Here is a 16792-nt window from a genome sequence, read left to right as displayed (position 1 = left end):
GACATATTTTATAAAACACTGATTTTTTTTCATACAAACCCATTACTCATTAATTCCCTCCTCTTGAGACCCACTGACCTCATATCTAATATTCCATACTACATGGAAAATGTAGTTTCTTGCTATGAACCTCAGGAGCCAGGCAAATAAGCTTAGTACAGGCAGTCTTCGTTTAACGGCGGGGATTCCATTCCTGACCGAGGGCAGATAACCTAAAATCTGCAGATAATTATGGTAATAAATGGCGTTTACGACATTGTAAATGCCAATAAACCGCTTATTAGCGCTGTTTACCACTTATCAGCACTGATAAACTGCTTGCCATGCCAATAAACTGCTTGCCATGCTGATAAACTGCTTGCCGATAAACTGATAAACTGCTTACCGTCACCGAAATGCCCTTAACCGACACCGCTGATAGATAGGGAAGACTGCCTGCACTGTATTATGATCATTCTTGTTTGTGTTAGATAAAAAGACTGCACTGTCGTGGACATTCATAGATCATGAATGTGGGCCATACTGGAATGAAGAGTTTGAATACAAAACAGTTTTATGAAAATTAAAATTCTGTATCATCTTTGTCCCACCTGAATTGCAATTTGGGGTAATGTTAATATGTAATGGGTTGGCTGTGAAACAAGTGCTGTTTTTAAAAAAGAAAACCAGTTTTTTTCCATATTTAGCTCCTTTGTTTGCATCAAATACCTCACTTCCAAACCCCAATGATTACTTGCAGCTACAGCCTAGACTGCATAATAAAACAAATTTTTACTTACATTGAACCCAAGATCCATGAGAAAACATGATTGTTGTGGTTCTCCAGCCAGCAGATGATTTTCTTTTCTCATTTAAAGGTAGAATGAAGTGTGTAGGTTTTATTGAAGACCACAGATGTGGACTTATGTAAATGATATATATATTTACGTTGAAATATTATAAAACCATATTTTGACTTTAATAAACATGCCTGCTCAAAAAAATGCCAAAACTGCCATAAACTTGACACAAAAAAGAGGCAGTTACTAACAACTATTATAAGGAGTAGGTGGTTGTTAAATATGCAAAGCAACTGAACACTGGATTACCAACAAGGATTGTAGATCACCTCAGTGTTATTTTGTTCAGAGGATTGAAAGTGTACTCCTAGCTATTATTTCAAATTGTCATCATATATTTTGCCCATTAAATAGTTCATTAACAGCTACTGGTATTTGGCTTTAAAGTTATTCCAACAATATAAGGGAAATGTCTTTTCAATTACATATTTGAAAGGAACAAGTAAAGATGAACAGTGAAGATAAACAAAATGAGAATAACACTGAGGTGTATAGGTGATAGATAAAAACAGTGAAGCATGTAGTAATATTGGGATTATTAGTGCAAAAAAATTTTTCAGAATCAATTTTTGTAATGTGTAAAGAGGTGTGCAGTATTATTAATGAGAGAGTGTAAGTTCAAAACACATAGTGCTGAAGATAGAGTATTATACCTAGAAATAACAAAGGTATGAGAATGTCCATTTCTTTCCTCCTCCCACGTTTTACATTGGTTAGCTTAAATTCCTTTTGAAGCTATGCAGTATATTCTTAAGCAACATTGGCAAGCCTTTTAGGATAGAAGATTTTGACTCTGTGTTATGGTAACGTTGATGAAGATCTGGCGAAGCTACTGTAGCATTTTGTGAATGATGAGGCATGCAGTTAAAGAGGACATTATGGATGGCTAATACCACAAAGGTATCCACTAGTGCACATGTAATGAGAACAAACCTAAGTTATTGCTGGTCACCTTGAAACGATGTTTGCCATAACTATGAATTTTTTTGTATTAATGTCAGCTTTATACTGCAAATATTAGCTTGAGTCTGATGTATATAAAATTCCCTTTGCCTGTGGTTCTGTATTGACGGTTTTGTGTAAAATTAATTTTTGCTCTAGGGAAAAATGTAAGAGTTATAGATATAGTCCTGTGCTAAAAATGGATTTAATCATTACATATTACCCTACCCAGATACCCCTTCAACATCTGACATAAAATATCTTATTAACATTTGGAAATTTTGGCAAATTTTTACCACACCTTCATCTAAAATATATACTTAGTATCAATAATTCAGTAAATTACTCCAGAGACATGTTAAAATGAAGTGAAAGAGCATGCTGATCACCCGAGTGTGTTGTGCGTTTGTAAAAGAATGTATCCAAGCATGAAAGAGAACAATTAATGAAAACCTTTCCAGTGTAATTTATCATGTGCATGTAACCAATGATTTTGAACAGAAAAGGCTTTACAGTATAAAGCTTGATTATATAGATATAAGATGAATAATGATTACTCAAGTATATTGGTAAAGAATTCAGAAGAAATACAGTAGCTGTATCAATGTCAAAATGAGTAGATAAAATTCTTCAGAACCTGAAAACAAATTGAATGATTCATGACCTGGGGCTGTAGTGAAGTAATTGTATTTATGTATACAGGTAGTGTTAACAGTAAGCACTTTGAAAATAATTGTTGATTATAAAAGATGACTGCATTGGTTTTGTAGTCAGTTTTGTTAGTGAAAATGAGTTTTTGTCTCTGATAGTATTTTAATCTCTTGGAAATCTTCCAAGATTACAGCCATAGTAATTGTTTCTTACTCTAATAAGGTCTTTTGACCAAGAATCTGATTATAGTAGTTGCCTTTGTGCATCCTTATAATTGTATCATAAGTCCTCCAAATCCTGAATGCTTTAGAAAAAACTTTTGTAGTTAGTATGGGAAATGCTTACTGGTAAGCTATAGAATATGTAAATACCTGTAGATGGTACAGTACAGTAAACACTTGATTGAATTCGGAGCAAGTTTGAAATATGTCTGCTGTTGACCTCATATGATATTATCAAGCTCCTTGTAACAAATAAAGGGATTTCTGTACAGGAATTCAATCAGTGGATCACAGTCAACATCAAGTCTTCTGGCTCCTACTGGTTCTTCACCTCCCTCCTCTACTTCTAATGGAACTGCTAGTTCTCCGCCAAGGTATATGGAATTCCTCTTGTGATGCATGAATATAATGTAGTAGAATTTGCTGCTTGTATATATATATTGCATGCTTTATTAACATGTTGTGTTGACTGTTGCATAATTTTCAGTGTTTTGCATGAAAAGTTTTGGTAATTTTAGGTAATTATAAAATCTGCCAAGGTTTTTAAAGCTAATGGTACTATTGTATCTCCATATACTGTACAGGTACAAATTAAAATTGTGTAGACATGTGCATAAAAGAATATATTAGTATTAAGTTTAAAAAGTACAGTTTTACTGGTAAATTTTGAAATTAAGTAACTCACCTTTGTTGCAAACTAAGGCATGTAAAGATAAGGGTCACAGCATTTATGTTTTAAGTTAAAAGTAAGAATTTATAATTGTATTCACTTCCTTAGTTTGTGATATAATTTTTGAAGGAAAGGAAATAAAATTTAAGATACTCTATTGATCATACACTTTTATCTTAACATCTGTATCAGTTCTGTGCCTATGTACTTCCTTATCACTCTGTTTCCTGTACTTCTTCTCACCCTCATCCCTTTGATTTGTCTTGTCACACACTTTCTCTAAACCTTCCATCCCTAACAACACGTGTGAAAAATGAAACTGTCATCTGATCGTTTTCAACCTTACCAGTCTCTTATTTGGTATTCTATTTCCATCTATCACACACATCTTAATCCCTTCTTCCACATCATATACATATTGCTAAAACATAATGGTTAGGATCCCTCCCCTGTCTGTTTCAAGTTACATATGCTTTGTTTAGAAGTATTGTATACGAAAAACCTAGAAATGGGGAAAAAGATCATACGTCAATTTCATATTTGCAGCCATTGTCTTGAGTAATCTGAATCTTGTCACTCTTTGAATTTTAGCCATCTACATGATTTTTCCATCTTATTTATAATACAGCAACACTTGAAAGTTATTCTCACTATTGAATATCAGGGCATAAACCATTATTACTGTGTACTAATATACGTACTCAAAATGCATGAACTGGTATCCATATTTGTGAAAGCATTTTACTAAAGCATCTTGAAAATGCTTAACAACTTTGAAATCCCAATGGAAATGAGCTAAAATATTACCAAAGTGTGCAATAAAAGACTAAACTTACTTCTCAATTTAGTATAATAGTATAACACATATAATTGCATACAGTACTGTATATATTTCTGATACTGCTTATATAAAGTAATTTAGTGAGTTAAGCAGTAAGAAACAAGAAATTTTATATTTATTAATTACATATACTGTACCATATTAATCAAGATTGACATATATAAGAATGCTAAAGCAGCCATTATTTTTTATTACATATGGACCCAGTACAAGTTATTGTGAAACTTATTTTAAAATAAGAACGAATAAAAAATTAAGAGTTTTGAATATTGGATAATTTTCAAGTCACACACAGTATATGCTACTGTATTATGATGTTGAAAAAAATTCTCAATGGAGTAGTTATATGAAGGCTTTGAGTCTTGTTTTGTAATAGAATTAGTTCCTTTGTCAAGATCCTTGTCCTTTTTTTTTTTTTTAACCTGTTGTATTAGGGATGAGCCTTTCAAACTTTCAACTTGTTTAGACTGTTAAATAGTAGCATTATTAAAAAACTCAAAAACCCAGAGCATAGGGGCTTGGGTTGAACTCATTAGGAGCATCTTGTGCAGAATGCCAAGCTGAGTAATTATCTGCTTGGCATTACTTAACCTAAGCTCCTATGCCTTGAGTTTTTATATTATTCAATAATGTTGCTATCTAACACTGTGTAAGCAAGTTTGAAAGTTTGTCCTTAATGCAAGAGGTACTGACCCTCTACCTCCAAAAAAATAAGGTAGTAAGGAAGGAAAATATCTTGGATACCCAGCACTATGAGCAATTGTGGAACTCATCTGTATAATGATGTTAGTACTAACAACTGAATATTCTGTAGAGACTTATAATGCTCAAGCACTAATGATTTCACAGTAGAGGAAATTCCTTACTGAAATAAAACTCACTGAAATACGTATTCTACATTGTCCTTACTAAGTTGAAATATCTGTTGTAAAATGTTTAAAAGAATGAACTTGGATAATAAATTTTGATCACAGTTTTCATTAGTATGTATGCAAGAAGCTAGTGCTACTCAAATATTAACTTAGTATACATAAATATCTTGCTCTTATTTAAATGTTCTTAAATGGATGATTAACTTTGATAACACAAATGGCTTAAAAATACTGAATAAAAATGGTCTTGATATAAATGGTAACCACATCAAGATTAAATAGTAAATTTATAAAATTACATAAATTTTTTCCATACAATAATGTAAAAGTTAACAGGACAAAATATATATCTCTTACCTGCAGAATTACCCTTTGTGACAAATTTTGCCCTTCAAAGTAAGCATGCACTCACTCACTCTCTTCACAAATGTGTCTCTACCTAGATCTACCATTTCAGCAGTACAGTATTGTATTTGATATCCTTGCCAGTGGAACATGGTATACGTATTCTTGTTTATGAATAACTTACATTATTTTCACAATGCCACTCACTTTACGCGCAAGTCCATCTCTATAGAAAGCCCTCTCAGTATTTGTGTCATCTTTCATTACCATTTGTTTACTCTAAAATGTACAATCCTTCAACCCTTTACACTTTGCAAGCAAAGTATTTCAATTGCTTTTGCTTTCTATTTTGTCAGTGGAAATATATCTCAAAATCCCTTCACACCCTCCAGATTTTGCTGCCATCAACATTTTTCTTTGCAGCATAACATTTACCTCAAATATCTTTATTTAACATCCATTTCCTCACTTCCATTATTCAAGATGAAATTCATTGGACAACCTCATAAGTTGCAATTTCTTTCCCTTACTACTCTTGTTGACTTCTCTTCCAAATTTAACCTCCTTTTTGCCAACATTAAAAACACTTGCCAGTTTTTATGCAGTTCGTAAATTTTCACTGTTTCCAGTTGATGATTTCCTTCCATGTTCTCCTTCCCGTATTCCACAAATGAATAATTAAGAATTTATATTTAGTTTAGCCATTAAATAACAAACATGAACATTTCTTCTTCATGAATGACAAACCTCTAGTAAGTGCAATATTTGCATTATAATTCTCTTTACTACAAGGAACATACTTGAAAATAATTGTTAAAGACCTTTTTAAAGAAGTATTAAGCAAACTATTTCAGTTGATTTCATTATTTTTTCAATACAGGCTGGTCAGTGAATTGATGACCTAGCCTGTTGAGTGTTGTTCTTTTCCCCTTGTAAATTAAGATTTGAATAGATTTTGGAAATTCTTTTTTACCACCCCATGTTTATGGAAGAGAAGAATTTGAATGATTCAAGTGTATTTAAGATTACAAATTATTTGTAGACCATTATATTGAATATTTAACCAGTCAGATTGAATATTTATGGCACTAAATTAAAATTGAATACTTATTACTAAAGATAACTCATATAATTACAAAATGTGTAATTTGCTGACCATATATAACAGACCTGGGTTGAGTTATGCACAGCTACATGAGTATGCCTTTAGAAGTACAGTATTTGAAGAGAAACTTGTGGGAAACATGTTAAAAACTAATTATCTAACACCATTCTTTCTGATCAACTGTATACTTTTTTGAAGACATATACTTTGTAAATTTGAAGGAGATAAAAACCAATGTGACAGTCTCCACCTAACTAATCAGTCCATTTGTGTACTAGAAATAACATTATTGATGAAAGCACTTTAGACAAAGTGTTTTTTACATGAAGTATTTTAAATATTAAATCATGTAAGTTATAAAAATTTACCTTTTTTTCATTTAATGAACAGAACAGAACAAACTTAATGATCTCCTGTAAATATTATTTGTGTGAATGCACACATTAAATGTTGATGGAAATATATACACATTTCCTGTAAACACCTTGTTTTGAAAAACAAAAAGTTTGAACTTCAGAACTTGCACTTCACCCAAAGTACATATATGTATATATGTGTAGAATACATGCAGCCTTATTTTCTTTTAGGGGGTGATTTGATATTTAGGCAAAGAAGACACCAGCATGCATTATACAGTAAAATAGTAGTACAGTAGTCTTCCTATATAGGAAAGTTAGATTAGGTTTAAAACATTTTTTTTTAGTATTTTTAACAGTTTTTCTACTTTAGCAGGCGGGTGAGGACGTTATATGCATGTGTCGGTGAGAATGAGTCAGAGCTTTCTTTTGAGCCCAATCAAATATTAAGCAATGGTAAGTACAGCAGCAAACTTTGATTGAATTGTATTAAGTGGGTGCTGTTTGCGTGCTACTGCCATGAAAATTTAATTAATTATTGAGATTTTCCTGTGTCACTGCCATGAAAGTATGCTTTGCTTATAAATGCTTCCTTGGAGTAAGTGTACTGTGGATGTATACACAGGATAAAGATTTTGGTACAGGAAGCAATTTGAATACTGAAATATTTTTATAAGTGTCCCATTTCAAGAATTACTATCAGGAGTGGCTCCCTATCAAATGAAAAAATTTGGTTGACCTACTAGTTTACTTTTGTGTTGTTTCTATGATGAGAGACTCATTTAGCATAATATTTGTTCACTGAAGATTGATGCAATATTTATATGCAAATTGAGTAGCCATGTGCATACAAGCCAGTTTCTAAGAATTCTTTCTTTAATCCTAGTATTCATGCTCTGTCAGTCTTCCTACTTTATTAATGTTCAAACAAAGGTAGAAACTGTTTTAGTTAGAAACTGTAGTGCTGGTTTTTGAATATTTTAACCATCTAACAGAGAAACTGCTGATTTCTTAGTTGTGATTGCTAGTTACCTTGATTGAATTGGTCTTGTCAACATGGAATTTTCACATTTTTATTGCCATTATCATTGGCGCTTAATGCCTATTGTTAAGTGAGGTAATTATATAATACATTCATATACTGTAGAGTACCTCTTGTCGTTTGCATATTCATTTTCATTACACCACTTTCAAATTTAATGTAGGGGTCAATAGTACAAGGAGGGAAATAAAGAGGGGTTAACTTCAAAGGCAGGGATAGCTTCCCCTCTTGAAGGATGGGCAATTATACACATTCCACATCTTGGCAGTTGAGGGTTAGAAACAATCACAAATTGGCCTTCCCAGGATTACTGATTTCCAGTTTAAAATATGGGAATTGGCAGCCAAAGTGTGTACAAGCTTTCCTTGGAGGAGGGACACAGTGGTGTACAGTAGCAAGAGAGTGAAGTAAAAAGAAAAAAGACCTAGAGAAGTGTTCCTGGGATCAGTTGACCAAAAATAGCAAAGGTCTGAAATTTCTTGGTTAGATCCCAAATCTAAACCCCTTGAGATGAAGATCTGAGAGAGAGCTTCTCATGGTACCGAAGGAAGGTAGAGTAGCCTCAGACCAAGGGATTAAGGAAAGACTGATATTTTATAACATACTGGTTTAATGATAATTTTCTTAGAAAAAATCCAGATGCCATCTTAGTGCTACCCAGTGTAAAATATTTATGGTTAAATTTTTTTATGGATGACATCTTCAGAATTTCAAGGGATAGAATTTGCATGTCATCAGAATCTCAAAGGGTTAAAACACAGGTAAAAGAGTGACTGGTTTGATGTAGAAGATGGGAGTGAGGGATGATTGTATTTTTGTTTCCATGGATGACTAATGTGTTTATGGGTGGAGTGGTGCAAACAGATGCTGTAGGTTTGAATTTGTGAGGCAAGATTAGGTTGTGAATAGAAGGTGAAGTGGCTCATGCTAGCAGCTGATGGTGTTGGATTGAGGATATTGAAGTGTAAACTACGAAGACTAGTGAAAATGCCCTAAGAGAAAATTTTAAGTGAATGCAAGCACAAAGTAAGATTATGGTAGAAGAATACATTTAATGGGTTCACATAGCTCAAAGTTAATCCATTTACAGAGTATAGTAGGACAAGGACAGGTTGGTCACAGAACAGTGAAGCAAGGATGGTAGCAGGGTCTTGTCAGTACATTTGTTAAAGCTGGAATGTATGGAGGAATTGTGTTCAGCTGGCCCTATAAACGACTCAAGGAGGGGACAAGAGGCTGAACTGGTTAGAAAATGTTGAGTAGGAAGGATTAAAATTTTGTAAAATAGTGATTTGAATTAATGGTAAAAGGATACCAGCTCTTGAGAGGGTTTGAGCATGTGGAGAGATGGGTAGATAACAGTTAATATGGAATTGTGTTGAAGTGGAGGAGATACTGAAATGGAAGGGCATCACGACCTAGGGAGCAGGGAAGTATGCATAAAATAAGAGGCAAGTGGCATGATTTGAAGTGGGTATTTGACACTGCTGAATAAAATTTTGTTTCATATGTTATTGAAGTTCTTGGCATATGGTATTTGCCTTTGGTGAATGGCTTTTAGCATGAATATGGCAGTGAAAAATATTTTTATGAGGCCATTAATTTTTGAGAAAACTATAATTTTACTAACAGTAGAAATCTTTATGGTATTTGTTTGCAATGTCATAAATGAAACCTTTTCACATAGCAAAGGTGATATTAAGATTAAAAATAGCAAGTATTGATTATCGTATTTACTGGTATGTTACTTTATGGTATTTGTTTGCAATGTCATAAATGAAACCTTTTCACATAGCAAAGGTGATATTAAGATTAAATTAGCAAGTATTGATTATCGTATTTACTGGTATGTTACCAATGTGGTAATTTATGAAACTGCACTCATGTGACTACCTATGTAGGTTCAGATTCTAGAATTAAGTAATTTTTTGGGCATTTGAGATTGTACTCACATTTGTTAGAAGCAAATCAAAGTACAGCTATATAGGCCTATTAGAAGATGGAATAATCTGCTATAATTCAGAGGACAAAGATCATCAAGATCAGTGATGCTTAAGTCAAATTCTATTCTCAGGGACACTTCAGCATTCCCAGCCCAAACAAGACTCAGCTTTATGCATACATATGAGTTACCATTTAGCTCTAGCCACCCTAGGCTTCATGAAATTTGTAAATTATTTCATAACAATTCTCAGGCTTTGGGGGTTAATCCTGCTTATTGGATAGGTTATCTAGCATACATACCCTATACTGGCCAGAAAATTTTCATGTACTCTAAAAACAGATAATGGATTTGACACATTGACTGTTACTGTAGTAAAACATTCGGATGACCTCTCATATACCACATCAAGATACAAAAATAATTAACATTTTCATATAGTTTTTTGCATTGTCTTTTAAAGAGTTGGTAACCACCTTTTAATCAATGGTACTATATACAAACAGTTTTGACTAATCCTTATACTTAAAAGTCCCCAAAATTAGGTAATGCCTGTGGCATTAATAGCTTACTGTATAGAGTTTTGGTCATCAGTGAATGAAATGTCAAAGAAAATCTTTTGAATGAATATTGTCAGGAGTGCAGTACTTTATTTTTCAAAGCTTAGGATTACTCTATAGATATTTCCATGCTTTATTTGATTTTTTGTGATGAAGATTGTCATCTCAGTACTAGTGATGTTTAATTTTTTTTCTTTCCAGTGCGACCATCACGTGAGCCTGGTTGGCTTGAAGGAACACTCAATGGAAGAACTGGATTAATTCCAGAAAATTATGTTGAAGCAATAGATGATAATCCACCGCCACCCCGACTTATATCCCAGCGAAACACTGACGTTTAACCGAAGTGAAGAAGTGCATAGAGTGAATGTAATTACACTTTGTAATAGTACAGTAGTGTCTTGTCATTGTGGCACTGTATACAGTTTTATGAAATAAAAAGGTGTGTGATTGGGAATGTGGCTGCAGAATGCAGTAATTTAAATGAAAATAGGAATAAGTCATATTACTGAAAAGTTTTTCCTTCATTTGCAATGTGAGCCTAAATGCCTCCAAAGTATGAATGTATACAAGAAATATCCTGTTAACTACCCATGTTTTCATTATTTATTTTTGTTTATCTTTTATTGAATGGGCACCTGGTTGAGAACCTAAACTTGGTGGGCAGCCAGAGAAATTATTTGGCATTCTCCCTTTGATCATGTATCGGTAGTCATGAGTGTGTCACCCATCATTCATCTTCAGGTATTGTAATTTCTGTGGTCGTTATGTAAGTTAATATAATTTTAACCTTTGTGGTTGACTAGGCTTTTTAAGATCCAAAGTTCAGGATTCTGGTTTTATTTTTTGTTCTTGCTTATAATGGTTACAAAAAATTATTCATGAAGCACAATTTCTTTGTTGTACAGTACCTGTAAACCAGGAACTTTCATACCATCAATTCTATACAATCCTATAAGTGACTAGTTTGTCATGGTACAGGTGTAGTGCAGATGGATAAAATGTCAGAATGGTTAAAGTTAAATACTCTGAAAATATATTGGTATAGACTGAAAGGGGAAAATCATGATGAAAAATTGGTGCTTCATAAATTATTAGGAGCTTGTTTGCATATTGCTGCTGAAATTAATAAATGAACTACTGAACTGTAATCCTACTAAATTATGCATAAAAGTAACTGCTAGATGCTTATTGATATATGGAGACCAGAACTAATAATTAAAATTCTTGAACATTAAAAAGAAGAAAAATGGAGGAACTCAACAGCTGTAGAGGGTGCAGAATTCAGTTTCCAAAATAAAAACAATTATAAAAGTTTTGTTTGACAAAGTTAATCTCTCAATGATTTTTTATTTGTTAAACTAACATCGGAATTGAAGACATAAAGAACACTGTGCTATTACAGAACCCAGTTAATAGAAGACACTGTTGTCAACTTCAGAATCATTTTGCAACTTGCTTCCTTCGCTGAAAACTTCAAATAACATTTTCTGTTTATAGCATGAAAATAAGCTTGGGACTTAAAGCCACTACTCAAAGTAGAGGATGAAAGCACTATTTGGAGGTTCTCTGTACGATGGATACTGAGCATGCAGAATTTAATTCAACTGGAAATCCTACAACTGAAAAAAATATGTGGAGGAAACTGCATATTTTTTTTTTATATTTCCCCTAGTTTTGTGTTGAGAGGAATATGATAGTTTTTTCTTAAAATATATGTTGATGTCCTTTAATTTATGAAAGATGAATAATTTTATATAGGTGGTATACACTAATTGTATTGATGTTTATTTTATAATTACTAGTTTATGTGTAGCTAATGTAAATTCTTAAATTACTGGGGTTATTGAAATACTACCCTTTTTACAACTGTGAACATACTACTTCATTTATAAATATGGGCTCTCTGACAATGTTCTGCTCATGTCAAATAGGTTAAAAATATCTAGACAAGATAAGCTCAGGACCTTGTGTCTCGGGAGTGCAGTTTTCTTTCATAATGATATTGGTTTAAATTTTGAATTTTTTTTTTTTTTTTTTGTTATTCTGTGTTTCAGTGTTAAAAGACAGGAAACTAAAAAATATGAAAGGGAAACATCAAGGAAATTCTTTGCGTACGTCCCTTTTGACCTCTTCCATAGGCTAGCTGTTTAATTATAGTACTCCAGTTTTCATCTTTCACTTGAAATCCTTTGGGTGAGCCCTGGGAGAGTCTAGAGCAACCACTCAGCAGTGTGGTTAACTGTTGTAATTTATAAATCCTCACAATCTAGCAAATCATCAATATACATATAAAAAATCCAATCTACAATAGAAATAAATTATATAAGATTTAATGGATGTTAGCAAAAATCTCTTTTCTACTCTTTAAATCTTCAATTCAGTATTTAAATCTCTGAAGTGGCAAATTAAGGGTGAAAGCTTTCACAAAGAAATATTGCACCTACTTGTAGCAAAATGTCTGGATTTATTTACCAGTGTTTTCAGGTTCGTAAAGTGTTGGTGTGTGCTTATTCCTATGTAGAATATAAAAGCTAAAATGCTTAAGTGTTTCCTCATTTAAAGTAGTTACGTTATTTTACAGAAGCAACCATGGAAAATTAATGTGATTATAGTGTCATAATGTTGAACATTCATCCCATGTAACGTTTTTCTTCTTTGTTACTAACTGTCAGGAACATTAGGTGCAGAAGTTTCTTTAGCCCATTATTATGCTTCATTTCTTCCTACCTATATTCCAGTTTCTTAAAACTGTTAAGTAAATGAATTTTTAGTACAGTATGATAGTTACTACAGTAAAATGTCACTGGAGGATTATAAGGCAATTTTAGCTAATAAAAATTAACAGTGTGCCATAGATGCAATAATACACAATGTTTTTGAACAGTCACAATCCAAAATTTTAAACATATCTAGCATTGTATGAACGAATGAGTGAACATGGGAGAATGGATAATGTATAGAGTGATAACCTAGTCTGCACTAAACCTGAAGAATGCATATTTTACATAATTTTGTACATTTGTAAATATTGTTCATTTTACATTCTAAAGGAGTACTGTACCTATTCATTGTACTGTATTTGTCTCTAAGCCATATGATTTTATGTGTTTGTCTGGTTTTGCTAATGATTTCGTAATTTTAAACAAGTGCTGAATCAGAAAAAGACAAGTTTTAGTTTAGACTGTCCTCTGCCATGCATGATTTTCAGTGTATGTATTATAATGTGAATAGTTAGTCTTATTTAGATAGCCTATTCATTATGACTAGGTTTTTTAAATGGAGCTAGTCATGTGTAATGATCCAATACAACTTGGATTATGGTAGTTTTAAAGAAAACAATTATGGATAATGGTGATCATGCTGTATTGGACATTCCCAAAGGTGTGTATTAAATGAATATGTCTGCTGTGTTAATCAATCCTAAAATGTTGCAGTGATTTTGTTTAAAAGTTCCTTTGGTTATCTTTCCATTGTCTTTGTATTTCAGATTTCTATAAACATTCCATATATTGTGAACTCTTGATGCAAACATAAAGCTTCAATGTCAAAAATAAATTTTTTTTTTTTCTTTGTTAAGTGGTGTTGGCTTACAAAGGTGATTCACAAAGCACCTTTATTTTAATAAGAATAAACCTGACAGCACATAATGCACAGAAAAAATACTAATAATTGAATGATTTTTAAAAAAAATTTACTCGCCACAACTCATGGAGGTGAATTAAAATACAGCCACAAATAATTAATAAAAACTACTACTTCAAATGTGTTAAGAAATTTAGGCTGTCATGCCAAGCACAGGGAAAAATGCAGTTTATGAATTAATTACTTATGCCATTTTGCAAAGGGCCCAGCTGTATCCAAGTACGTGTAGTCAGATCAATAGGCAGTGTATTTCAAGTATATTCAGAATAAAATCCCAGCATGAATAATATTTCTTTATACTGTACCAAAATTCTGTGTTCTCTCCATTTATTTTGACAAAATTATGTTAATCCTTTGACAGAAATTTCTTATTTGCCTAAGTGTTTACTTCATATAAAATAATGTTTAAAATTTTTAAAATTATAAAATATCTTAAATCATTTAACTTACGTTGCAAGTGCCCCTTTTATACAAGCTTGAGGGTTTTCAGACATCAAAATATCCTTAAAACTGATTGTACATTGAGGAAAATGCGCATCTGTTCAAAACGTCATAAATTTTTATTGATGGAGAAAGTATCATGGGAATATAAATAAAATAACTATATACTTAAGTACAAAATTGTGATACTTGTGATTATCATAAGGCATTAAGCTTTATCAGCAAAGCCAAGAAGAATCAAGAGTTTACAATATTAAAATCAAGCACTTACAGCTTTTACTATAGTTAATTTTGCAAGCTTTTGATGCGATTTTACAGTGAAGATTGGCAAACCTGGACCTAGACTGATGTATTAAATCCTCTCTCAACTACCTAGTCAAAATATATGCTAGAGCATCTACTATAAATATGTTAATAGCCTTAATTCTAGATTTTGAGTTGAAGGATTTAGATTAGCTGAGTCTAGGCATCATGAGAAAATGGCAGAAATGTAATGTTTTTATAATGAGTGATGGAAAGTGACTCATGAGCTTTAAAATGGATTTGCTCAAAAAACTTACTCTTGGACATGCAAATGCCAAATTTACATGGCAACTGGCTGTATATGGGAGAAATAAGGAGCCATATATGTATATCTTTAAACTTGACAACATATTTTGATAAATTTCACATTCCATTAGGATGTTCCTGCAATATAACCAATCAAAATAATGACTGTTTTTGTCTGTAAATGACTTTTTAAATGGGATTTGTAAATACTATAACTGTTTATTTGTATATTGTAAGGTGCATTATGTTAATGCAGAAAATTACTAGCTGATACTTTAACCACACAGTTTTATTTATGATTTTTCATTCCTGTTTTACTGCTAAGTAATAAGATTACCATTTCCTTGACTGTTGAAAGGTAAAAAAAAAAATATTGAATATATAGAAGGGTACCAAACAAGAAATATGTGCTATTAAATATTGTTCCCGGTTAAATTTCTTTTATAATTATGTACTTCATTATATAAAATTCTATCCTTTTCTAGAAACTTAAGTTAGTTTTTGTAAATAAAAATTGTTGATAAGACTAATATGCACCATGATTTGTATATAATAGGATAAATATAAGGATGCATAAAATGAATATTTTAAAATATATGTCTCAAGAATACTATTTTTCATTAACCAACATTTTATGGAGTAAAGTTACTGAGAAAGAATAGGCAACAAAAATATCCACCATTAAGCCTCAAAATTAAGGGGTTCTTTACTTAATGTTTCTTTTGCCTATTGGAAACCTAGCAAGTCTTTGTTACACAGTAAATCTTAGGTAACCCCTGAAGCCAACTAAATAAGCACTAAAAACAGCTGGAAAACTTCGCAGTTCATAAACTGCACTTTAGTCAATTGGCTAATTGTTCACTTTGTTGTATTTTGAGAAGCTTTCATAAATGGAGCATTTCAGTAGATCTCGCGCTTTGGCTGTGTACTGACAAAAGCCTATTGGGTAGGTTTGGGCATTACTCGGACTTTTGCTGGCCTAGCTTGGCACTTGTGTTTCCAGCCACACTCTCATAAGATTCTTTTTGCATGTGTGGAAAGTGTTGTGCTGACTTTCTTGGTGCATTTTCATCTCATGCATCAACCTAAACTGTTCTTTGGGGAAGCTCTTTTCTATTGGTGGTGATACTGCGAGTAGTCTCATGAATAATTCCAAAGGGTTGATATGTGTGTGTTCTGTATTTGCCCCTTTGTTTTTGTGATGGCTACTGCAGAAGGGATACCTGAATTCTGTCTGCATTTGGGAAAAGAGAAGGCTTGTAATAAGTTCATGTTACCAGTGGTGGTAGATCTGCATTCCATGTGGAATTCCTGTTGAGGAAAAGAGTGCTCATGAGATTGTGTGTGTGTGGAATGTGAAGGATGGCTGACTCCTAGGTGAAGTCTCTAGTGAGAAGTGGTGAAGGAAACAGAAGGGCAATGCCTTGTTGAGGATGAGTACAGAAGAAGGAGTGAAGAGGGCTTGGATGAGGTCTGTGAAGGGTAAACAGTCATAAGGGAGGCAAAGGATTAGGTGGGGGTGATAAAGTGAACGATAATTTGGAGATGAGTGGTCTGATGGAAGAGAATACAGTACTTTCATAGGAATAGTTGGAGAAGACATCAAGGCAACAGACTCCTTACCACAGGTATATTGGCTGGGATGGAACAGAAGGGGGGAAAGTACTGGAAAAGTTGATTAGGCTGGCTCAGTAGTGTAACCAGGGGGTGGGGGCCTTGTGCCTCCCCCTTTATGGTCTGAGTTACTAAATGACAGATCTAGGAAAAAAAA

At 32.8% G+C, this 16792-nt stretch overlaps 1 protein-coding gene across 34 annotated transcripts in view; it reads left to right on the top strand.

Annotated features, from left to right (window-relative positions):
* The window catches only part of Graf (GTPase regulator associated with FAK), a 424388-nt gene extending 408759 nt beyond the window's left edge, over positions 1-15629 (top strand). For 19 of the 34 annotated variants that reach the window (XM_067081836.1, XM_067081843.1, XM_067081839.1 and 16 more), the window contains 3 exons: positions 2926-3027; positions 7216-7298; positions 10588-15629. In XM_067081836.1, the coding sequence (XP_066937937.1) occupies positions 2926-3027; positions 7216-7298; positions 10588-10727 (325 nt within the window). In that variant the 3' untranslated portion in view covers positions 10728-15629. The remainder of the gene's footprint in view (positions 1-2925; positions 3028-7215; positions 7299-10587) is intronic. The other 15 variants (XM_067081844.1, XM_067081840.1, XM_067081853.1 and 12 more) reach the window with 3 other exon arrangements.
* The last annotated feature ends 1163 nt before the right edge of the window (positions 15630-16792 follow it).

This window comes from Macrobrachium rosenbergii, chromosome 37 (genome assembly GCF_040412425.1).
Source record: "Macrobrachium rosenbergii isolate ZJJX-2024 chromosome 37, ASM4041242v1, whole genome shotgun sequence".
Lineage (NCBI taxonomy): Eukaryota > Metazoa > Arthropoda > Malacostraca > Decapoda > Palaemonidae > Macrobrachium > Macrobrachium rosenbergii.
This window is presented reverse-complemented; position numbering and strand designations above follow the sequence as displayed.